Source organism: Ochotona princeps, chromosome 4 (assembly GCF_030435755.1).
Source record: "Ochotona princeps isolate mOchPri1 chromosome 4, mOchPri1.hap1, whole genome shotgun sequence".
Lineage (NCBI taxonomy): Eukaryota > Metazoa > Chordata > Mammalia > Lagomorpha > Ochotonidae > Ochotona > Ochotona princeps.
This window is the reverse complement of record NC_080835.1, coordinates 32,105,915-32,126,185: the sequence shown is the minus strand read 5'-3', so window position 1 is coordinate 32,126,185 and position 20,271 is coordinate 32,105,915. Positions and strand designations below refer to the sequence as shown.

Here is a 20,271-nt window from a genome sequence, read left to right as displayed (position 1 = left end):
GAGGTTGGAATAAGGGACTCTCTCTCCAGTGTGTCTCCCTTCCTCTTCTTTTCCTTCTTTGAAAGTCCTATTGAGAATGAGTCCATGATTCTGGTTGGACCATACGATCCAGTGTAGGGCAAATGTTTCAAGTATTGCTATATGAGGCAAGTCTGGCCAATCAGAGCCATCCTGAAAGTTTCCTAGGAAACTACTTTATTCATAGGGCATCTCAAGATGCTAATACACACTTGAAGCTACTGAAGGTTGTATTTGCCACCACAGACTACTTGTCACAGCAGAGAATAGACAAAAATGCAAAACTAAAAACAGTCAAAGATCAGACATGGAAAGCATGAGAAAACTCTCCTAACTTTCTAGCCCTAAGATCTGCCATCAGCTGAAGCCAGCTCCGCCTCTGGATCTTCTAGTTCTACATGTACCAATTAATTCTCTATTGTGCTTCAGCTGAGTTCCTTTCTTTTAAATCCTTATAGAATTCTATCGTATACATTGCATGCTTTATTTGTGCTCCACAGATCAAGAACCACCAACTTACAGTTCCCAAACAACTGCTCCTTGACCAAGTTTACCCGGAAGTCACTCTATACACTCTCCCAAAGTAACTTTAAACACACTCATAGTCAGGGCCTTTTCTCAGTAACTGGCAATGGGCATCCCTCACCAGCATGTCAATATGGATCCCTCATTTTGTGAAAAATCTGCACACCCACAGCTTCTGGGATAGAACTGACACCTAAACCTCTTTCTCCCTGGCACTTGATCTCTTTCCCACAAACTGACTCAAGTAGTTCCCACGGAGCATTCTGTCTCCTTTCCCTTTCCTCCACCCCCTTTCCCTTGGCAATCTTTCTCAGCCCGAGGTATCTGCTAATGACCTCAAAATCAAAGACTCCCAAACCTATACCCATGGCAAGTTATTCTATAAGCAATGCCTATGAATCTCTTTTCCGACTTCCTCAGCTATATTTCCAGACACCTGCTCTCATATCCTACCAGAATTCAATCAAAATTCACTTTACTGTCTTCTTTTTAGGAAACAGCTTGTATTTTGGGATTGTTTTTCTTTTGTCAAAATACCACTCTCTTGGCAATCTTAAAATTACGAATCATTAGTGTCATCCATGACATCCCAGTTAAGATACACCCAATTTTTCTATAACCCTCTTTTGCATCAGTCCCTTCTTCACCCTCATACGCTAACGCAAATTCTAACATAATTCTCACCTGGATGATTGCGAATAACATCCTCATTTGTGTCCCCTGACCTCACTCAATTCTGAACTCTCTGGTATGAGATAACAATTACTGATGTTCATAACTGATCAAATTATTCCCCAATTCAAAAACTTCCGATAGTAGCTCAACAGCTTTACTCCATCCATCTGCCAAAAAGTCCTGTCTGGCCCCAAACTTATTTCTAGGCTTCATTTTCATAATGTCCCTTCAAGAAGTCAACACTGCAACCATCCAAATGTTTTCTGTCTCCCTATTTTTGCTTACACTCGTGTGCCCATCTCCTCATGAATAAATCCTATCATCCCTCAAGGCTCTCCTGGAATGGCAACTCTTTGATGAGGTCTCTTTAATCTTTCTTGCTAGAAATAATTTCCCTTCGCCTTTGAACTCCCATACCTCAAGTATACAGTTTCTCTCCCTTGAAGGCAAAAAAAAAATCTCATTTAATTCAGCACTAACACAGTGCTTTAACAAACACTTGTAGAAATCAGTAGACTGTCTAGTCTTTCCTCGTCCTCTCTAGCTCTACAACAGCATAATCAGACCTGGGATTACAACAGCCTCTATTCTTAATGAGTTCTGTGACCTTGGGTTTACTTTATCTCTGTTAAAAAAAAAACAAAACACACTTAGCCTCATCAGCAACATGGGAATAGATACAGCTCACAGGGTTTTATGAGTTAAAACAAAACAGTATTCTTGGAAGGCTTGCCTAGTTCATGTAGGCCCCAATTAATGTAAGCATAATTTCCATTTCTCTTTCACCCTTAATCTCTACTACGAGAGCTCCCAATGGCTCATTAAAGGAAATGGTATGAATCAGACCAGTAACATGCATCTCTGAGTTCACCATGTATATCCCTATAGTACAGGTAGTAGATCATCACTGAATATTATCCTCCCATAGGACTACAACATGAAACAAGAGTGTTTCCAAAAAATATATTTTTTTACAATCAAACATTATCATAAAGGCTACTGTGTAGTGTCATGGTTTATTAGGCTAATCCTCTGCCTGTAGTGCCAGCATACCATATGGGGGCTGGTTCAAGTGTTAGCTGCTCCACTTCCAGTCCAGCTTCCTGCTAAAGGCCTAAGAAGGTAGTAGAGGAGAGTCAAAGTCGCTAGGCTCCTGTACCCATATGGAAGACCCAGGCGAAGCTCCTGGCTCATGGCTTTGGATAGATGGCACAGCTCCAGACATTGCAGCTATTGGAGGGTAAAGCAAGGGACAGAAGATTCCTCTCTCTCCTTCTCCTCCCCCGTCTCTTATCTTCTCTCTCTGTAACTCTGCATTTCAAGCAAAAATAAACATTTTTTAAAACTATTATCAGAAAATCTGAGGGATTTTTTGCTTTTTCTGAAAATTGCTTATCCAGAAGGAATCATCAAGGAAGGAGACATCTAGTAAATCAATAATGAGTTGAAAGCACAGAAGACTACTTAGAAGTATTAGAATAAAACAAGACATAATTTCTTGAATGCTAAATGATCCAAAAAGGCTACAGGCATATTAAAGCAAGTTTGTGGAAACATAACTAACACTTAAGTTTATTTTGGTGAAAAACTATGTGAATTCTGTATATATAAAGGGACTTCTAAGTTAATGAAAAATGTGTCTTACCAGAAAACTGGGCAAGGATGTCTCAGTTATGTCTCAGATATAAATTTTGATGGGATGTAGTAAAAAAGACATTAAATTGTAGTTCTAATTCTGGCTCAGTTAGATATTTACTGTGTTACTTTGGGCACATCATTCTCTCCTATTGGGTCTTGATGTTCTAATTTATAAAATGCACTGGTCAGGCAAGAAAAATATCATGCTACAAAGCATTTGTTGAGCCTGGTGCAATGGTCTAGTGCCTAAATCCTTGCCTTGCATGCATTGAGATACCATATGGGGCCAGTTTGTGTCCCAGCTGCTGCATTTCCCATCCAGCTCCGTGTTTGTGGCCTGGGAAAGCCACAAGGATGGCCCAAAGCCTTGGAACTCTGCACACACATGGGAGACCCAAAACAAGCTCCTGACTCCAGGCTCCTGGCTTCAGATCAGCTCAGCTCCAACTGTTACAACCATTTGGGGAGTGAACCAGCAGATGGGATATCTTTCTGTCTCTCCTTTTCCTGGTAAATCTCTTTACAATGAAAATAAATAAATCTTCATTTAAATAACTCTAATACCAGCTGTGGGCAATGGCCTAGGTTGCATTTTCCCTAGGCAAGTGTTACACTGCTGGAAGAAAAGTAAGTAGCTAATAGCTGGCAGGTGTCCTGAGCCTGGTTAATACCAAATCTGTATTAACCATACCAGTGTGCCAGCATAGTTTCCTAGCCTATTCTATTTTTTTTCCTAAAGCTATTGGGGGAGGGGACAGGAGGAGGGTGTCAAACCCATAGGCACCAGGGTTAGTGAATCTGGCAGGCCCAGGTAGCCTGGCCTGGGTCCCTAGTCCTGCCTACACAGTGGGTGCTGGGTTCATGAGCCCTGAGGGTGGGGGTCTGGCAGGGTCCAGTCACCTGGCCTGGGTCCATAGGCCTGTCTGCATGGTGGATGTCAGGTCCATGAATCCCAGGAACAAAGGGGTCCAGCAGGGCCTGGATCACTTGGCCAGTCTGTGTGGTAGGTGCTACATCCATGAACCCTGGGCATGGGGGTATACAGCAGGCCCTCTCTCAGGCAGCCCAGGACACCAATGGTGCTGGACGAAGCACACTGGCCACCAAGGGGTGCACCTATGAGGATTTACTGTGTGGAATTGCAGGGGTCTAAGGGATAGCACAGGTGGGGGCATGTGGGGACATGAGGGCCCATGTCCAGGATTGGTGGTCTGAGCATAGAGTGCATGTGTCAGAACTGGGCCTCTTCTGTGGAAAAGATGGAATATGTCCTCTTCTGTGGAAAAAATGGCACATCCAGATGCATACAGAGGATTCAGAAGCCCTTTGGAGCCTCCAGAGAACATCTAGTACTATAGCAGAAGAAGCAGGGCAGAACAAATTGGACAACTACCCTAGCCAAGCAATGACAGCAAATATCTGAGAGAATAGAGACTCTAAGTTCTACCACATTGACCAATATACCTTGGAAGGAGTTCCTCATCCTTGGATCAGCAAGATTGACAGTATTTCATAGCTATGGGAACCACTTGAGCAGAACCCTGAGAGCATGCTCCACACAGGGAACCCTAATAGGATAACGTCAGGTGGCTGTTCCCCATCCCCGGGTACTAAGGCTGTTGAGAGGCTGGTTGTGACTTCTCTCTTTATCTCTCCCTTCCCCCCGATACAGGAAGAACGAAAGGAGAATTTGGAAGCAATACATAAACAGGGACTAATGCTGCCCCGACTTAGAATTCTCTTACCAACAAACAAAATGACAACTAACCTGAAATTTGTACCCAGAGACCTATATTACCCTAGAGGTACTGTGAAATCTTCCAAAGTAAAATTATGTTTTGTAATGAATGGAATTGTCCTAATTATAGAATACACATTGAACAATTATACTCCAAGTGTCAATGGCTTCTACTGCCATTGCCACATTAAAGTAAAATCCACAGGAATGCTCCTGACAGCATATGGAAAAGTAGTCAAATATTCTTTCTGCTGGTTCTTACTAGATCTCTTTCACAATTCCAAATTTTAGCTTTTGTTAAATGGCTACCAATGCCCAAAAAAGTTTCAAAAAGGAATGAAAAATACGTATGGCAGATCTTGTCAGTGCTAAAAGAATATTTTCTACAAATTGCACCCTTTTTTTTTTTACATTGCTAGCAGAAAGCTTCCTTCAACAACTCCAACTCCTATCCTGAAACAAAACCTCCTCTTCTTCAAAGATGTCATGAAAAAGCAGTGTTTAACATTACAAATGAGATTTACCTGACCTCACATGGACCAAGCTCTTTACAATCAAAAAACACTTGCATATTAACTATTTCACTACCCCTTTTAATGGTTCTGTGAGATGTTCCATTTTATGTATTTCACCTTATTTGAAAGGCAAAGAGAATCAAAGAGTTATTGTCCATCTGCTTGTTCTCCTCCCAAATGTCCACAGACACTGGGCCAGGCTAAGCTGAGCCCCAACTCAATCCAGTTTTTCACAGGGTGGCAGGGACCGAAGCACTTGACTCGTCATCTGCTAGAACCTAGGACACACAAGAGCAGAAGCTGGACCGGAAGGGGAACAGCCAGGATTCAAACCAGGACTCGAATCTACAAAGATGCAGTGTCCCAAGTGGCTACTTCAGTCCTTCACCAAACGTCTTCCCCCAAGTGCCCCACTTCAAAGACAAAGAAAGTATGGTGTGAAAACAGAGGCATTCTCACTACTTCAGAACCAGGCATTTGTGAATGTAGGACCAGAATTCATGTTTCTTTATTTCTGGTGGTGGGTGAAGAGGGTTAATGGGTAATTTCTGAAAGCAGATTAAAGGTGAAAATAAGGCAATTGATCACAATATTATTTAAAAGTCATTTGTTTAAAAAGTTGGACAGAATATTTCCCCAAGTACAGTGCTTCAGGAAAAAACAGGGCTCTGGAGACCTGACTGCAACCCCCCGCCAAACAACATACAAGGCATATGAACTTGAACTGGACCCTTACCCTCTTCAGCTTAGCTTGTCCTTTGGTCAATTTGGCTTTCCTTACTCTTAGGAGAGTGGACTTGTGTACACTCTAAAGCTCTATTCACATTCTCTTTATCATCCTATATCTGTAAAATTTAATTCTTCAGGCCCTAAAAAAAGGACTCTCTGTTCCCTTTCTCCAAAAGTGGCAGCCAGCCACTCACTGGAGCATAGAACCTCATCTCCTTATTACTTAAGTGTGTAAAAAAATCACCTCCTTCAGGATAGAATCAAGACTCCTTAACTTATACCATTTCCCTAAGATCTGAGCTCATCTTCTGACATTTCTCTAAATTGTTCTTTCCACTTCATCACAAAAAGCCATTTCTTACATCCTAACACTTTGCACACGCTTTCTAGTTCTTAATGAAACTTCTTGCTATCCATCATCCTTAGACACTCAAGGAAGCTTTTCTAGGAAGACTTTACTTGCTGTTAAGTTCACACACAGCATTAGACTTCCACTGATGTCATACACATTTCTGCATTATGATGTACCAAGTGGCAATTTCCTCTCATCCTCTAGATCAACACTGTCTGATAGAACTTTCTACAGTGAAGGGAAAAATCTAATATCCACACTTATGTGTACCCACTGTTATTCTGAGAACTTAAAACGTGGCTAGCTCAACTAAGGAACGGAAATTTTAATTTTGTTTAATTAAAAATCTGAATTTAAATAGCCACCTGCAAATAGTGGCTGTGATACTGAGTAACACAGACCTAGGAAGACTGTGAGCTCTGAACATAAGACCATGTTCCTGTCTGCATCACTACTCCTCATCACAGGACTTAACACAGTGTTTATTTAAAGGATAAGTGAACATGTACATTTCTATAAACGTTTCTAAATATTGTTGGGGAATGATTACACCTAATAGTCTAAGCATTCCTGCTAACCATATAAAATTTGGCTAAATCAAGAACCAAGACTGAGAGCAGCCCAGACCAGACCAGGTTGCAGTGCCTGCCAGCATATGCGTGGGTCAGGTCTGGAAGTGAGCCAGCCTGGGCCAGGATATAACACCCACTTGAAGATTCAAGAACCAGGACAGGGTATAGGACAGGTGGGGTTGGGCTAGGATGAGCAAGGCTGCAGTACACAACAACAAGAGCTGGATGTGGGAGCAGGCCAGAACGGGCCAGGATGCAGCAGCCACCATCAAATGCTGAGAAGGCAGGCAATGCCAGACTGGGCCATACCACCTATCAGCACACACGGACCAGAGAGCCGGGTAAGAGGGCATGAGCCCAGAAGGGAGCTGCAGGGAGCTTCCCTGTTGGGCTACTGCTTCCACTGGAGAGCATGAGAACTAGGATGGGGGCAGATCAGCCAGAGTAAGAGCAGGCTACTTGGACTTTGCCACAGTATCAGCTGGCAAGTGATGGGATTGGGAGTAATTCTTGTCAAGCTAGACTGCAGAACCACCATGAAAGTACAAGATCTGGGAGTGGGCCTAGTAGGGAAACTGTGGGCATCTCTCATGGATTGCAACTCCCACTGGTTAGCATGAGAAACAGGACTGGGGAAGACACTGGGTGGCACCCACTGGCATGAGTGTGGGCTGGACAGCAGAGCTGGCTGACTTGAGCTAGGCTTCAATGCCCATTAACATGTATGAGAACTGAATGGGATGTGGGACAGGGCTGGGGGCAGGCCTAGTGGGGATTAATGGGGTAATTCCAACTAGGCTGCAGTGGTGAATGTGAGCATCAAGTATGTGGTGAGCAGGGTTGGGCTGGGCTGGGCTGCAGCATCCATTGGTACACATAAAAGTTGGGGCTAGAGACACAACTGACCCAGCAATTGCCATTACCAGTGTGTGTGTAGGCTGATGTGGGGGACGTACAGAGGCGGATTCCGTGCTGCTAATCACAAACAAGAGTCAGGTCTGGGGTCACTTCAAATGAAATTTCTTTAGGGATCCCCCTCTACTGAACCACAGGACTCAAAATCCCAACCGTGGGGAGAATCACAGCATCTGTGGTCTGACTGTGGAGTGCATGTGTCAGAACTGAGACTCTTCAGTGGTTTAGTCGGAGCAATTGACAGCATACCCAGGTGAACATGGAGGATATGGCAGCCCATTTGAACCTGCAGAGGACATCTGATACCATAATAGAGGAAGGAGGTCAGAACAAATTGGTCAACCATTCCAACTGAGCATTGGCAGTAAATACCTGGGCAAACGGAGATTCTGAGGTAGGCTATGACAGCCAATGGACCTTGGAATGATTTCCTCATCAATGGATCAACAAGACAAACAGCATCTAACTACTGAAGTATGGAAACCACTTGAGTAGAACCCTCAAGAGAGTTCTATTCCACACAGAGACCCTGAGATGACTTCGGGTAGCCGTTCCCCATCACCAGGTACTGAGCCAGTTGGGAGGCTAGTGGCCTCTCCCCCTATCACCCCTCTTTCCCCAAATACAGGAAGAAGAAGAAAAAAAAGTGGGAACAATGTTTCATGTTCCCCTAACCCTCAACCATTCCCACCCTAATCAACATCATCAAAAATAAAATTTTTTAAAAAATTTGGCCAAATTGCTCACATCTTATAAGCACACCTCATTAACTAGTATGGAAAAATTCTTAGCAATTTACTCATTTCTACCCAGGGTATTCAACTTCACACTCATTGCTAAATGATTTCCAGATGATTTCTGAACAAATGGTTAGGCTGTTTATGAAATACTACAATAGTCATAGCAGCATCATTTTGGAATGTCAAGATCAACCATACTTTTATAAAGAAAGAACAAGAGCCTGGCACAATAACCTAATGGCTAAATCTTCCCCTTCCAAGCACCAAGATCCCATTCGAGTGCTGGTTCATGTTCCAGCTGCTCCACTTCCCATCTAACTCCCTGCTTTTGGCCTGGGGAAGCAATAGAGACGGCCCAAGGTCTTGGGAACCTGTACATGTGTGGGAGCCCCAGAAGAAGCACCTGGCTCCTGGATTTGGAGAGGTTCAGCTCCAGCCGCTACAGCCACTTGGGGAATGAACCAGCAAATGGAAGATCTTTCCCTCTGATTCTCCTCTCTATAAATCTGTCTTTCCAATAAAATCACATAAATAATTTAAAAATGGGGGACTTTTTATTATGTTTATATTCATATGGAATGTAAACTTCCTTGAATGCCTAAAAAATTGCCAAATTATAAAGATCAGTTTGAAATGTTCTTTAAATGTAACACTCAACTCTCCTAACCAAATTCACATTTGCAATCCTATACAGTATTTGGAGAAAATATACCAACTTTATTTAATAAATTTTGCTACTGCAATAGCAAAATGTAGAGATCATGACCTCACTACAAAGAAGAGGCAGTCAAATTCAATTTGGTCCTAATTAAAAGTCTTGGTTGACAGAATTCATGAGGTTCACATATGCTTGAGATTTTAAGAAATCCAAGAAGTGAACTTCACAACACAAACATCAACAGGTTTGACTCCACATTCAAGCATTCACCATAAAATCCTAAAGACAGACTGGTAATTAATGACATCAGCAAAAGTGATCTGCACACAACAGCTTCATGTAGAATAGGCTGTCTTCTCAATTTCCTACCTGATGCATCACACACCCCACAGTGGTTAAACAACAGCTGAATAGCCACTAGTCATTATGCAATTACTTCTGTAAAGAGAGACTAATCCAAAGATCTAAAGCTATATGGAAAATGAAAACGAAGATGTATAAGCACCTTAAAGTTTGGTTAGGGGGGTGGAGGTGGAGGTTTTAAATATATGGCTCACTCTTCTTTGAACTCAAGATAAAATTTTAACAATTTTAATCAATATTTTGAATTTTAAGTTTTAATCAATAACCTCATTACAAAGTCACTAATGCTCACTATACAATGGAGAAGGCAAATATAAAACATACACTGAGTCTTTTCATCCTTTATGGTGGAATGAGTGGTACAGCAGTCAGGACACTCACAGACAGCACTGGAGTACGCTGGTTCAAGTCCCAGCTCTGCTCCCTGTGCCAGTTTCCTGCTGACAGACGGAGTGAGAAAGAGCAGCTGATACCACCAGTCTCTCCCTGCCACCCGTGTGGAAGTTCTAGATTTAATTCTGCACTGTTGCGGACAGTTGGGGAGTGAACCAACAGATGGGAGCTCTCCACCTACCTCTCAAAAAGCATATATATTAAAAATTAACATATGGTAATATTCTGCTTTTTGTTCTTGGGCAATTTAAAAATATAGCTAGCATTTGTTTAACAATTCTTCAGTTTCACACACTGTCCTACACATTTAAAATGCATTAACACATGCTGTCCTCTGTACAACACTATGTGGGAGGGATTATTAGTATCCTGCAAACAAAGAAACTGAGCAGAGAGAGACTAAGTAATTTAACACTGTTCACAAATGTGCAAGTTGTAGATCATCAGCATGCCACTTTTGCTTTGGGATCATTATGCTCAAATAAGCAGTGTAGGAAGAAAAATCTTCCTTGACTTCATTAAACATTTAATTGGTATTTCACTACATTATTAAAAGTAGGAAACACAATATAGCTATATCTATCATATATAATCCATCATATTTCATTCCTGCTCCCCACCGTTGGTGAGGGACCCAGTTAAGATAGGAAGCATGCATTGGTTTGGATCAATCCAATAGCTAGAGTGTATGACACAATCTGTAACATTAATTTCCATTCCTCATGGCTGGATCTGTTTGATATTCTTAAAATCAGACTGCCCCTATGTGATCTGCTAGCTCAGCCTTTGAAAGCTATATTAACTTGACTCAAGTCTGATTTTTTTTTTGTTTGAACCTGTATTTTTAAAATGCAGACAGAGCTCCTAATTCATTTAAAATCTAGAAGATGCCAGTTTTGATTATAGACTTTCAAAATGTAGGGAAATTAAAACAAAATGCAGGTTAAAACAAGTGGAAAAAGTATTGTTTTTCATCAATATAAGCTATTAAAAGTTGAAAATGTGAGAAGTAACTGATTTAAGGGTACTTTTAGAAACTGGATGAATTCCGTGTCTGAACTCTACCCCAAATGCTACCCACAAATATCGAAGAAAATCTATACCTTCTTATTTACTCTTGCCTCTGTCAATGTAGACTCTTTCATCACAAAACAACTTGCATGTTTCTCTCTCTCTCTCTCTTTTTTCTTTTTTTGGCTCAGTTACCCACACAGCAACTCCTTCAGCAACAATGGTAATTATCTGGCAGCCCTGATATCTCAGGATAACTGTAATTAAATTGTATCATTGCAGCGTGTAAGGTTATAATAACTGTAGCCAAAGAAAGTCCTATGGAAGTAACATTTTTAGTTCTGGTTTTCAGAATTAACTACAGTAATTATACTATGAAAAATCAAGTTTGTTTTCTAAAAAAAGAAAAAAATCATGATTTTTGTTGCACCAAGTTCAATGACACTAAGCAAATGAGAAACATTAATCTATTTGTATATTTATTATAAAGATTCTATAGAGAATGGAAGATGGTACAAACACACACACATTTCTTCATGTAATACTTACAGCTCTTCTAGAAAAGGAAAATTCTTAAATGCATCTTCTGGTAACTGGGTAATGTTGTTCATACTGATATCCCTGCAAAACAAAATTATGAATGCTGTTAACTAAGTGATATGAGGTTGAAGACATTTAATCCAACAGAAAACTAACCAGTTGCCAAAATTTTGCATAAAGATGTAAAGAAAAAATGGTACAGAAGACCTACTTGGGAATAGCCATAATTTGGCTCAGAAAAAAAAAAAAAAAAAAAACAGAAAACTCACATCTTTTTAATACAGATCATATCCTATAACCTGGAAATGTGATTTCCCTTCTAAGCTTTAAAAAAAAATTTTCACACTGCTTGCAATGAATTACCCGGTGTGGCTTCCTAGAGTTCTGTTGTCCAAAGGACAATATCCAGTTAAAATAAACAAACACTGGGGCTTGACAAAACAGAAGAGGGTGGCTTTTGGAGTTACTATCAAGGACATTAAAAGCATGTGCATAGCTAGCTCTGCTCCCAGCACATTTTCTTCATATCCATAAAAGTCCTCCAGGTAGGAGTTGTCAGTGGATTTCATTTTCAGCCTATGCACAGATGCAGACTGAAGACAAGTGCATACATGATAGGTATGTGGTCCATTTCCAGTTCTTCCATAGAGCGTCAGCAGAAAAGACAGAACTCATTTGATGATATATCTCAACAATTAACTAGTTCAAACAGCAAAGAAAAAAATACTTTATTAACTATTTCCCTCTTTCTTGGCAGCTGCCTTTTAAAACTGGGGCTCTCCTCCACACTCTGTTTGATATCAACACTGTGGAAGACAGATTAGGACAGCCTCCTAAGAGAAAGTCCGAGCACACATGGTCACTCCTCTGCTTCCCTGTTGCTGGTGCTCCACTGTGTAGCTGACACCTTGAGTTTCTCCCCTCTACAAACTGCCATGAAAGTTCATCTGTATGATATTCCCACTATAACATTACACGTACTGGCAGAAAGAGGTAGAAGAAAAGTCAAGCACACCAAAGTCACCTAACAACATTGTTAGTTTCATGACAACTTAATTATCAAAACAAGTTAACCTCTTCTCTCCATCTTTCCTCTCAATAGTTTAGAAATGGAACTTGCATTCCCATTCAGAAGCCTTTCCCAGGGGAGGTGTGGAAATATCAAAAGAAGTGGTAGTCACTAATATGTAAATGATATTCATAATATAATTAGCACATAAAATTTCACTTTACAATTGGGGAAACTGAGGCTTACAGAGATTAAAATAACCTCCCAAGGTCATTTACCACGTGACGCAACTAGAAATGTGAACTGCAAAGGTCATAATCTTAACTGAATTTTGAGCCTTCTTAACTATCACTCCAAATCTGTTACTTCTCTCCATGTATCCTAAAAAGCAAATCCCTTGAGTCTATAATCACCCACATATTTCAGGACAAGTACTTACAATTAAAAATTTTTTAAAAAGCGGGGGGGAACAATTATAAATATTGTTAATAGTGACGAACCAAGTTCATGTGAATTTCTTAGAACAAGGAAATTTCTTTAGATGACTCTCATGACAACAGAAACTGCAAGCATTCCAAAATGTAGTAATACAGCAAAAAAACTCAAGTCCTTTTAAAGATAACTTCTACACAAAGCAAGATTAATATACCTCCCCAGGATTTGATGTTTTAAAACCAAGGCCCCAACATGAATCAGCCATCATTCTTGAGGAAAATACAAGGGGAACCATTTATTTTTCATAAGCACTCTAGCAGGATCCTGGAGAAACAGCTCCAAACTGGGTTCAGAAGCAGCAGGCGCAGCACCTGGCCCTGGAGCTCGACTTCAGACAGTTCATCTGTAACCTGAAGGAGGAGCTGACCTGGCTGGGCGATCCCCTGGTCTGCCATTACATACTTATCCGATTTGCTTTTTCTGTGGTTTTTTTTTCAAGCAGGAACCTAACCTTCTCAGTAAAAATACACAAGGTTCATTTTTATGGATTGTTTCTGAAGATTTTGCTACAGTTCTGAAAGTAAAGGTTACTGGTTTGCCAGTATCAAGTGACTGAGTCACCCCGCCTGCAAAGACACTTGGCCCGAACCAAAAAAAAATCAGTCTTGAGAATGTAAGAAAACATTGAATCCTTTTGAAAGACAAAATCACAATTTATAATCAATAAACGCTGCATCTGCAAAACATGGGAAAAATTTAGTGTTTTCCAATCATTCCAATAAAAAGGAAAAAGAAGGATAACAATAATTTATTGCCTTACAAAAATGAGGCACTCACTCCAGAGTGTCCTCCAAGCTGAGCACAACAGAATTCAGGCATCACAATAACAGAAAAACAGATTAATTGCTTCATCCAAAAATGGTCTGGAGAGAACTGATTAATTGCCTCCCCAGGAACAAAAATAAGGCACATAATTAGAGACAATTGACACACTGCACTATTCTTTGTATTCAAGGTCTTAAACACACACACATATATAATTCTCTCATTTTTTTCCCCTCAGAGTAACAAGACATAACAAGCGGTTCTGCTGTGAGCTGTAAATGCCATTAGTGAGACTCTGTATTTACAAACTAATGCGTGTTAAACACACGGTGAGGTTTCATTTCAAAGTTTCAGAGTCATGAGCTACGCTCACTTCCAAAGTTTTCTTCCCCAATTTCACACAACCACAGAAAACATTCTCTCTACAGGTGTTTTCCCTCATGCTTTCCCTGAACTTCAGCCATAAAACATTTTGGAGTAAGTCAAGAAAAAAATTGTGTGGCGGGAAGCTAAGCTACAAGATGTTATCTCCCGAGAAACTCTAGAGCCTGGTGGTTACAGAGTACAGGGTAGGTGGGGTACTCATTTAAAATAATGAGGGCTAATGGTGATAAACAACCCACAGACAGTCTTAAGAGGAGATTCTAGACCTTACGTCACCAACAACTAAAGGAAAAAGAAAACGTATAGTACTTAGACTTCAGAAATAAGAGGCTTGAATGGGTGTCAAAATGTACAAATGGAAGCCCTACGCCAAACAGGTGAAATACATGAGGCTTATAAGCCACATAGATTATGAAAATATATTTTTTTAAAAAAGCAGTTTAGAGATTGTCCATATTAAAGCTGCTCCTTCAAATTCACATGAGCAATGCAATTGTAAACCATAAAATTAATAATTACACACTGTGAGTGATTTGCCATCTTGGGTTCCTAACACAAAATAAATATGACACAGAAAACAGATGCCAGTGCTGTGGCAGCCTAAGCCACCGTCTGCATGCTGGCTTTCTATCTGGGAGTCCTGGCTACCCCACTTCTTCCGTTGTTGTTGTTGTTGTTATATTTTTATTTTGAATTTTTCAATTTTATGGTACAATTCTAATCCAGTTCCCCTCTAATGTGCCTGGGAAAGCAGCAGAAAGTAATACAAGTACTTGGGTTCTTGCACTGACATGGGAGAGTCAGAAACAGCTCCTGTCTTTCATCTTGCCCAGTCCCATCTGCGGTAGTCATTTGGAGAGTGAACCAGCACATGGAAGATCTCTCTCTTTCTCTTTCTCTTTCTCTCTCTCTCTGTCTCTCTCTCTCTCTCCCCCCCATCCCTCCCTCCCTCCTTCTGTAACCTTACCTTTCAAATAAATAAAAATAATAACAGCAAAGAAACAATAAGAATACAAGGTCGAACACCACCAGCTCACAAATAGCTCTGAGAAATTTCGAGTACTGATGACCTTCCTTGAAGGCAACCTTGTCTAGATGGTACTGTCCAGGCTTTGGAGCTAGACAGACCAAGGTTGACCAGTAGGATACTGTGAAGACAAATGCCAAGTCATGAATACCAAGCCCAGTAAATTTGTAACTATCATCTTCCCGCTACCTATGTTTTTGCTGCTTCTAGGAGCTGTCTGAATCCAGTGACTAGAAAGGATTGACAGAAGGCCTAACATCGCATTGCCTTGCATGGCCTTCCCAGAAAAAAAACAAATAAATACAACAGGTGACCTTGAACCAGAAACTTTTCTTAAACGCAAAACTCAATTCTACAACTCCAGGACTACATGTTAAACAAGATGAGCCTTTGGAGATCAAATACTTCATAGGTTAAAAAAAAAAAAAAAGCTGAGTCTAGTCATTGACAAATCCTGCATTCTTCAATAAAGACACCACATTTTTCTAGGAATTAGCAAGCATCCACAAGATCCATTCTCAGAAACATGAAGCTGACTTCAAGCAGTTTAGTGCAAATATTAAAACAGAACCTAGTTTCTACTTAGTAAGATGAAAGTGGAAATCTTTTCTATACATATTTGGTTTTTTTTAGATTTTACACTTGATCTTAGCCAAAAAGCCAAGAAGAGTTAATGTGTTAAGATACACCACCTAAAACAGAACATAAGTTTACATTTACACCCACACAATACTCTGAACCTTTTAACCATGAGACCAAAAATAAAAAACCTATGAACTCACTAGAAAAATACATCTGAACGCCCAAATACCAGCAGTCACTGATTTTAAAATTAAAATTTAAAGGGTGCAATTGTTTAATTGAAACTGCCAATACCCAGTGGTTAAACTCTCATCTCTTTTTCCCCCATAAAATCCACTAATGCTGAAGTGTCTACAGAGGAAAGAAGAACATCATGTTTCAACAAGGCACCTTTTAAAATCCCTATAAAACACTCCCTAAGCGAGCCTAACCTGTTTCTTGATGGCCAAGCAAGCAGCCACTGCCTACTCTGTCACTGCATCCCTACTTGGTCTGGGCTTTCTGCCACAGAATTATTTAATTTTAAATAAGTTGTGATTGACCTACTGTTATCTAAATTTGAATAAACCCTCCTATTTATAGTAGATAAAACTGCACTGCTCCTGCCATATTGTTGATTCTATCTCAAACATTATCTGGCAATTAAAAAGTCACAAAATTACACACAGGTTGTGGAGAACATAGGGTCCTCGGCTATGCTGGACGGCAAAAAAACAAAAGATACAAGTTGACAATGATCAAGAACTAATATGCTCTCTATAGTTCTTAGTTACCAACCAAATTCTGGCCACGCTCCAGATAACAGATAGCTATACTTCTGAACCAAAACAAATGCAAACTTTGAAACATACCTCCAGTGGGATGAATTTGAAAGGAAGCTCTCCTTTGTATATATATCTATAAGCAGTGTAGACACACACAACCTCAAAATTCCAGTCAATGCTTAGAACAGGGCCAGGCATCTGGTGTGCGGTTGAGATACTAGGCCTGAGTTGTGCCTTTGATTTGACTCCCACTTCCTGCTAACATACACTCTAGGAAGCAGCAATGACAACTCAAGCAGTTTAACCCCCAACATCCATACAGGAGACCCAGACGAGTTCCAGACTCCTGCTCAGCCGGGTGCAGCCTGGCAGTTAGAAGCATGTGGGAAGTGAACCAGCGGATCCAAAGTCTTTCTGTCTTTGTTCCCTTCGAATAAATGAAGATAAAGTCCTTCTTTAAACTCATTTTTTAAGACTTACTAAGAATGTAATGAGTTGGCTATTTTGGCACAAGAGTTAATACGCTGCTTGACATGCCTATATCTTATATCAGAGTTCCTGGGAATGAGTCCCGTGTGTACTTGTGTTCCAGTTTCCTGACAACACACATGGCGGAAGGTAACAGATAATAGCTGAAGCACTTGGGTCCCCTCCATTCTCTTGGGAGACGTAGATGAAGACCATGGCCCAGCCCTTGGCTGTGGCTGACATTTGGAGAGCAAACTAGTGAATCAAAGATACCTCTCTCACACACATTCCCACTCTGTCTCTGCCTTTCAAACAGATAAAAATAAAATTGTAAATATATACAATTTATTTCCTGATATTATTATCTTTGGGCTAGTAATCCCTTTTTCTCATGCCATTTTTATAAACACAGTTACCTATGCCAATCATTGTAAAATGTTTTAATATAAAGAAAGCCATGTAGAATATTAACAACTACAGGTAAATGCTGCTGTGTTCCACGTATATCACCATGGATTTTTTTCTGTGCATCAAAGATTACTTTTACAAATATGAAATTATATCATTCTGACCATGTCCATCTCTGGAATTCTAAGGTTATTTGTTTGCTAATGACAAAAATAAAAGACTCTCCAAAAATCTTTCAGTTAAAGCATAAATGTTAAATCTAATATATCACAATGCTAATTTTGGCAGCCTATAATCATGGAATGGGAACATCTTTACTACTGGAAGACACAATGCCAAGAAAAAAAAGTTAATTTAGGGTGTCTTAATAAGAGGAAAGAAGATATCCGTCATCTATTTAATAGATATTTACAAAGTACTGAATATCCACACACATGTAAGACAGCATGCTAGGATACAGGGTAATTTAATCAAATGATATGTTAACAAGTATAATTAATTTTTAGTTTTAAAATCCATTAGTCCACACTATTCTTAACTTGCCATAAGTGTTTCCGTTATTGCAAAATTCAATTAAAATTTTAATTGCATGTTTTAAATTTGGAAAATATAAGAACAGCTACATATCCATGAAGTTGTTCACCACATAAGTGCCTTGCTGAAACCAACTAGATTCACAACAGACATCTTTCTGTTGCCTTAAGCAACATTTGTACTGCACCAGTGAGTGTTAGGATATATTGGCTCTGTGTTATCTGGTGTTTTCAGGACTAAGGCTCAGTGCTTCTTAGCAGCAAAGAATCCAAAATTTGCTATTCTGCAATCTTTGGAAGGGAAGAGTCACAGCAACCACACTGATACTTAGAAACAATGTCAATTAATGCAAAGAAACATCAGCAGCTTGGAAAATAATTGTGTATCTAAGATACATTCCATATACATGATCTTCCTAACTCAGAATGGCTACAGATAATGCCAACTCAAACCTTAAAAAGTATTTTTTGTGTGCGTATCAGAGATGAAGAATTCTTACATTTATAATCATTGACTACATTGGGTTAAAAACTATTTTTGTGCCTTTTTTATTATTAGAATTGCATATTAGAAAGCTTCATGGCATGTAACTTAATCCTTAATCTTGTGTTATCTTCCTATAAGTAAGATAATAAATGATAGTACCCCCTCACAGGAATCCCTCTCCTTATTTTAAGAACTCTCTAGAATTCAAAACTACAAAGTCAAGACCAGCTTGATATAAGAAAAGCTGGAGCCCTTTTTCTGTCCCTATTTTTGTCTTTGTATTTCCTGGTATCAGCTTGCAGCAGAGCATCAGGCCCAGACTCTTAATTCTCTTTTTGCTGAGTCCTGTTAGGTTTGTGCTTGAGACAAATGAGCTGCAGTCCACCCTCAAGTGCTTTCTGGGGCAGTGAAGGAGACAGTGTCAATGCGAGTGAATTCAGTGATGCACTGGGCCCAAGCCAGACCTGAGCCCCACAGAACTTTCTGTGCCATGGTGCAGGACAGATACTACTTTACACAAAGTCACTGCTTTGATGTCTGGTCTCACTCGTTAGACTGGCAACATTTCTCAGGAGAGATACAAATGGCATGCTGAAGAAGATAACGCTTCACTATTCAAAACAGTTCTGCTTCCTAAGGTGTCTGGCATCCCAATACGCGTCCGACCTATGCTTAGGAGCTGGTAGTATGGACAGGGACATGAAGTCTAATTGGTGGTTAGCAAAAAACATTTTTTAAAAAACAAATTTAATGGATAGCTAACATCAATATTAGGTACAGGGGCTGGTGCTGTGGTTCAGTGGGTTAACCCACCACTTGCTACACCAGCACCTTATATGAGAGTGGGGTTCCTGGCTTCTAGTTTCAGCCTCATCTACTGCAGCTGTTGCAGCCATTTAGGCAATGAGAAGCAGATGGAAGATCTCAGGCTCTCATTCTGCCTTTAAACAAATAAATAAATAATATTTTTTAAAGTTAAGTACTCACAAAAGTAATAATTCAACAATTTTCATAACAATTAGGTTAAAGTATATATTAAAAAAAAGAGATATGAATACACAAACATGAACCACATGATCCTGATATAAAATATAGTTCATACTGGGTTCACAGTTAAAAAAAGAATTGAAGGCCTCTGAACATAATAACTAGTCTTAGGTTTGATAGTAGGTGCCTCTTAGAAGATGGGATACCATGTGTGAAATCATAGTCAAAAGTGATAAAACCAGAGTGGTTAGAGGAATCTGAGCTACCAAGTAACCCAAGGATTACAAGCAAGATGGCTAGGAAGGCTAAAAGAAACCACTAAGAGAAAGCACATCTCAAATGACAGTACCTGTGAACTTAAAGATCATAACTTAATTCTAAAAGCACGGAAAGCTGCCAGGGAAGGTTAACAAGTCAGATTGGCTTCAGAAACATCATTTCGGCAGCCATTTATTACAATGGGACAAAAAGAGGAGGCAAAGAAGCAGGAATCCCACCCCTTTGGGCTTCCTACTAGAAAGTATTTTGTCCTAACTGCTAAAGCCATTCAAAATCTATCATAAGAACTCCTACTGTAGCATTCCTGCACCTGCCATGCCCCCTGAATAAATAAATGGCAGACAGCAGGAAGCCCTCAGACGTAAGCTTTCCCTGTCTATATGTGTAAGCAGGTTTGCTGGGATGAGCAAGTGAATGAATGAATACCTACCTAACCATATCCCCCTCAGAATTACAAAAGTTCAGCAATCAGGAAAGATATGTGGTTTCATTTCCAAAAGTAATATTTCATGTTGTGTTTATGTTCTCAATGAACACATCTAAGGGTATGTACTTCAAAAAGACACAAACCTTACAAGTTAGAAAAGATACAAAAAGGCTGATGTGTAAATATCACACTACACTGAAAATCACATGTGGTTTAAATTTAACTTTAAAACATAAAACGAGGGGCCCGATGCAATAGTCTAGTGACTACATTC

At 39.9% G+C, this 20,271-nt stretch overlaps 1 protein-coding gene across 1 annotated transcript in view; it reads right to left on the bottom strand.

Annotated features, from left to right (window-relative positions):
• The window catches only part of LGR4 (leucine rich repeat containing G protein-coupled receptor 4), a 105,039-nt gene that overhangs the window by 33,680 nt on the left and 51,088 nt on the right, over positions 1-20,271 (bottom strand). Inside the window, exon 2 of the mRNA XM_004585618.3 lies at positions 11,392-11,463. Coding sequence (XP_004585675.2) covers positions 11,392-11,463 — 72 coding nt within the window. The remainder of the gene's footprint in view (positions 1-11,391; positions 11,464-20,271) is intronic.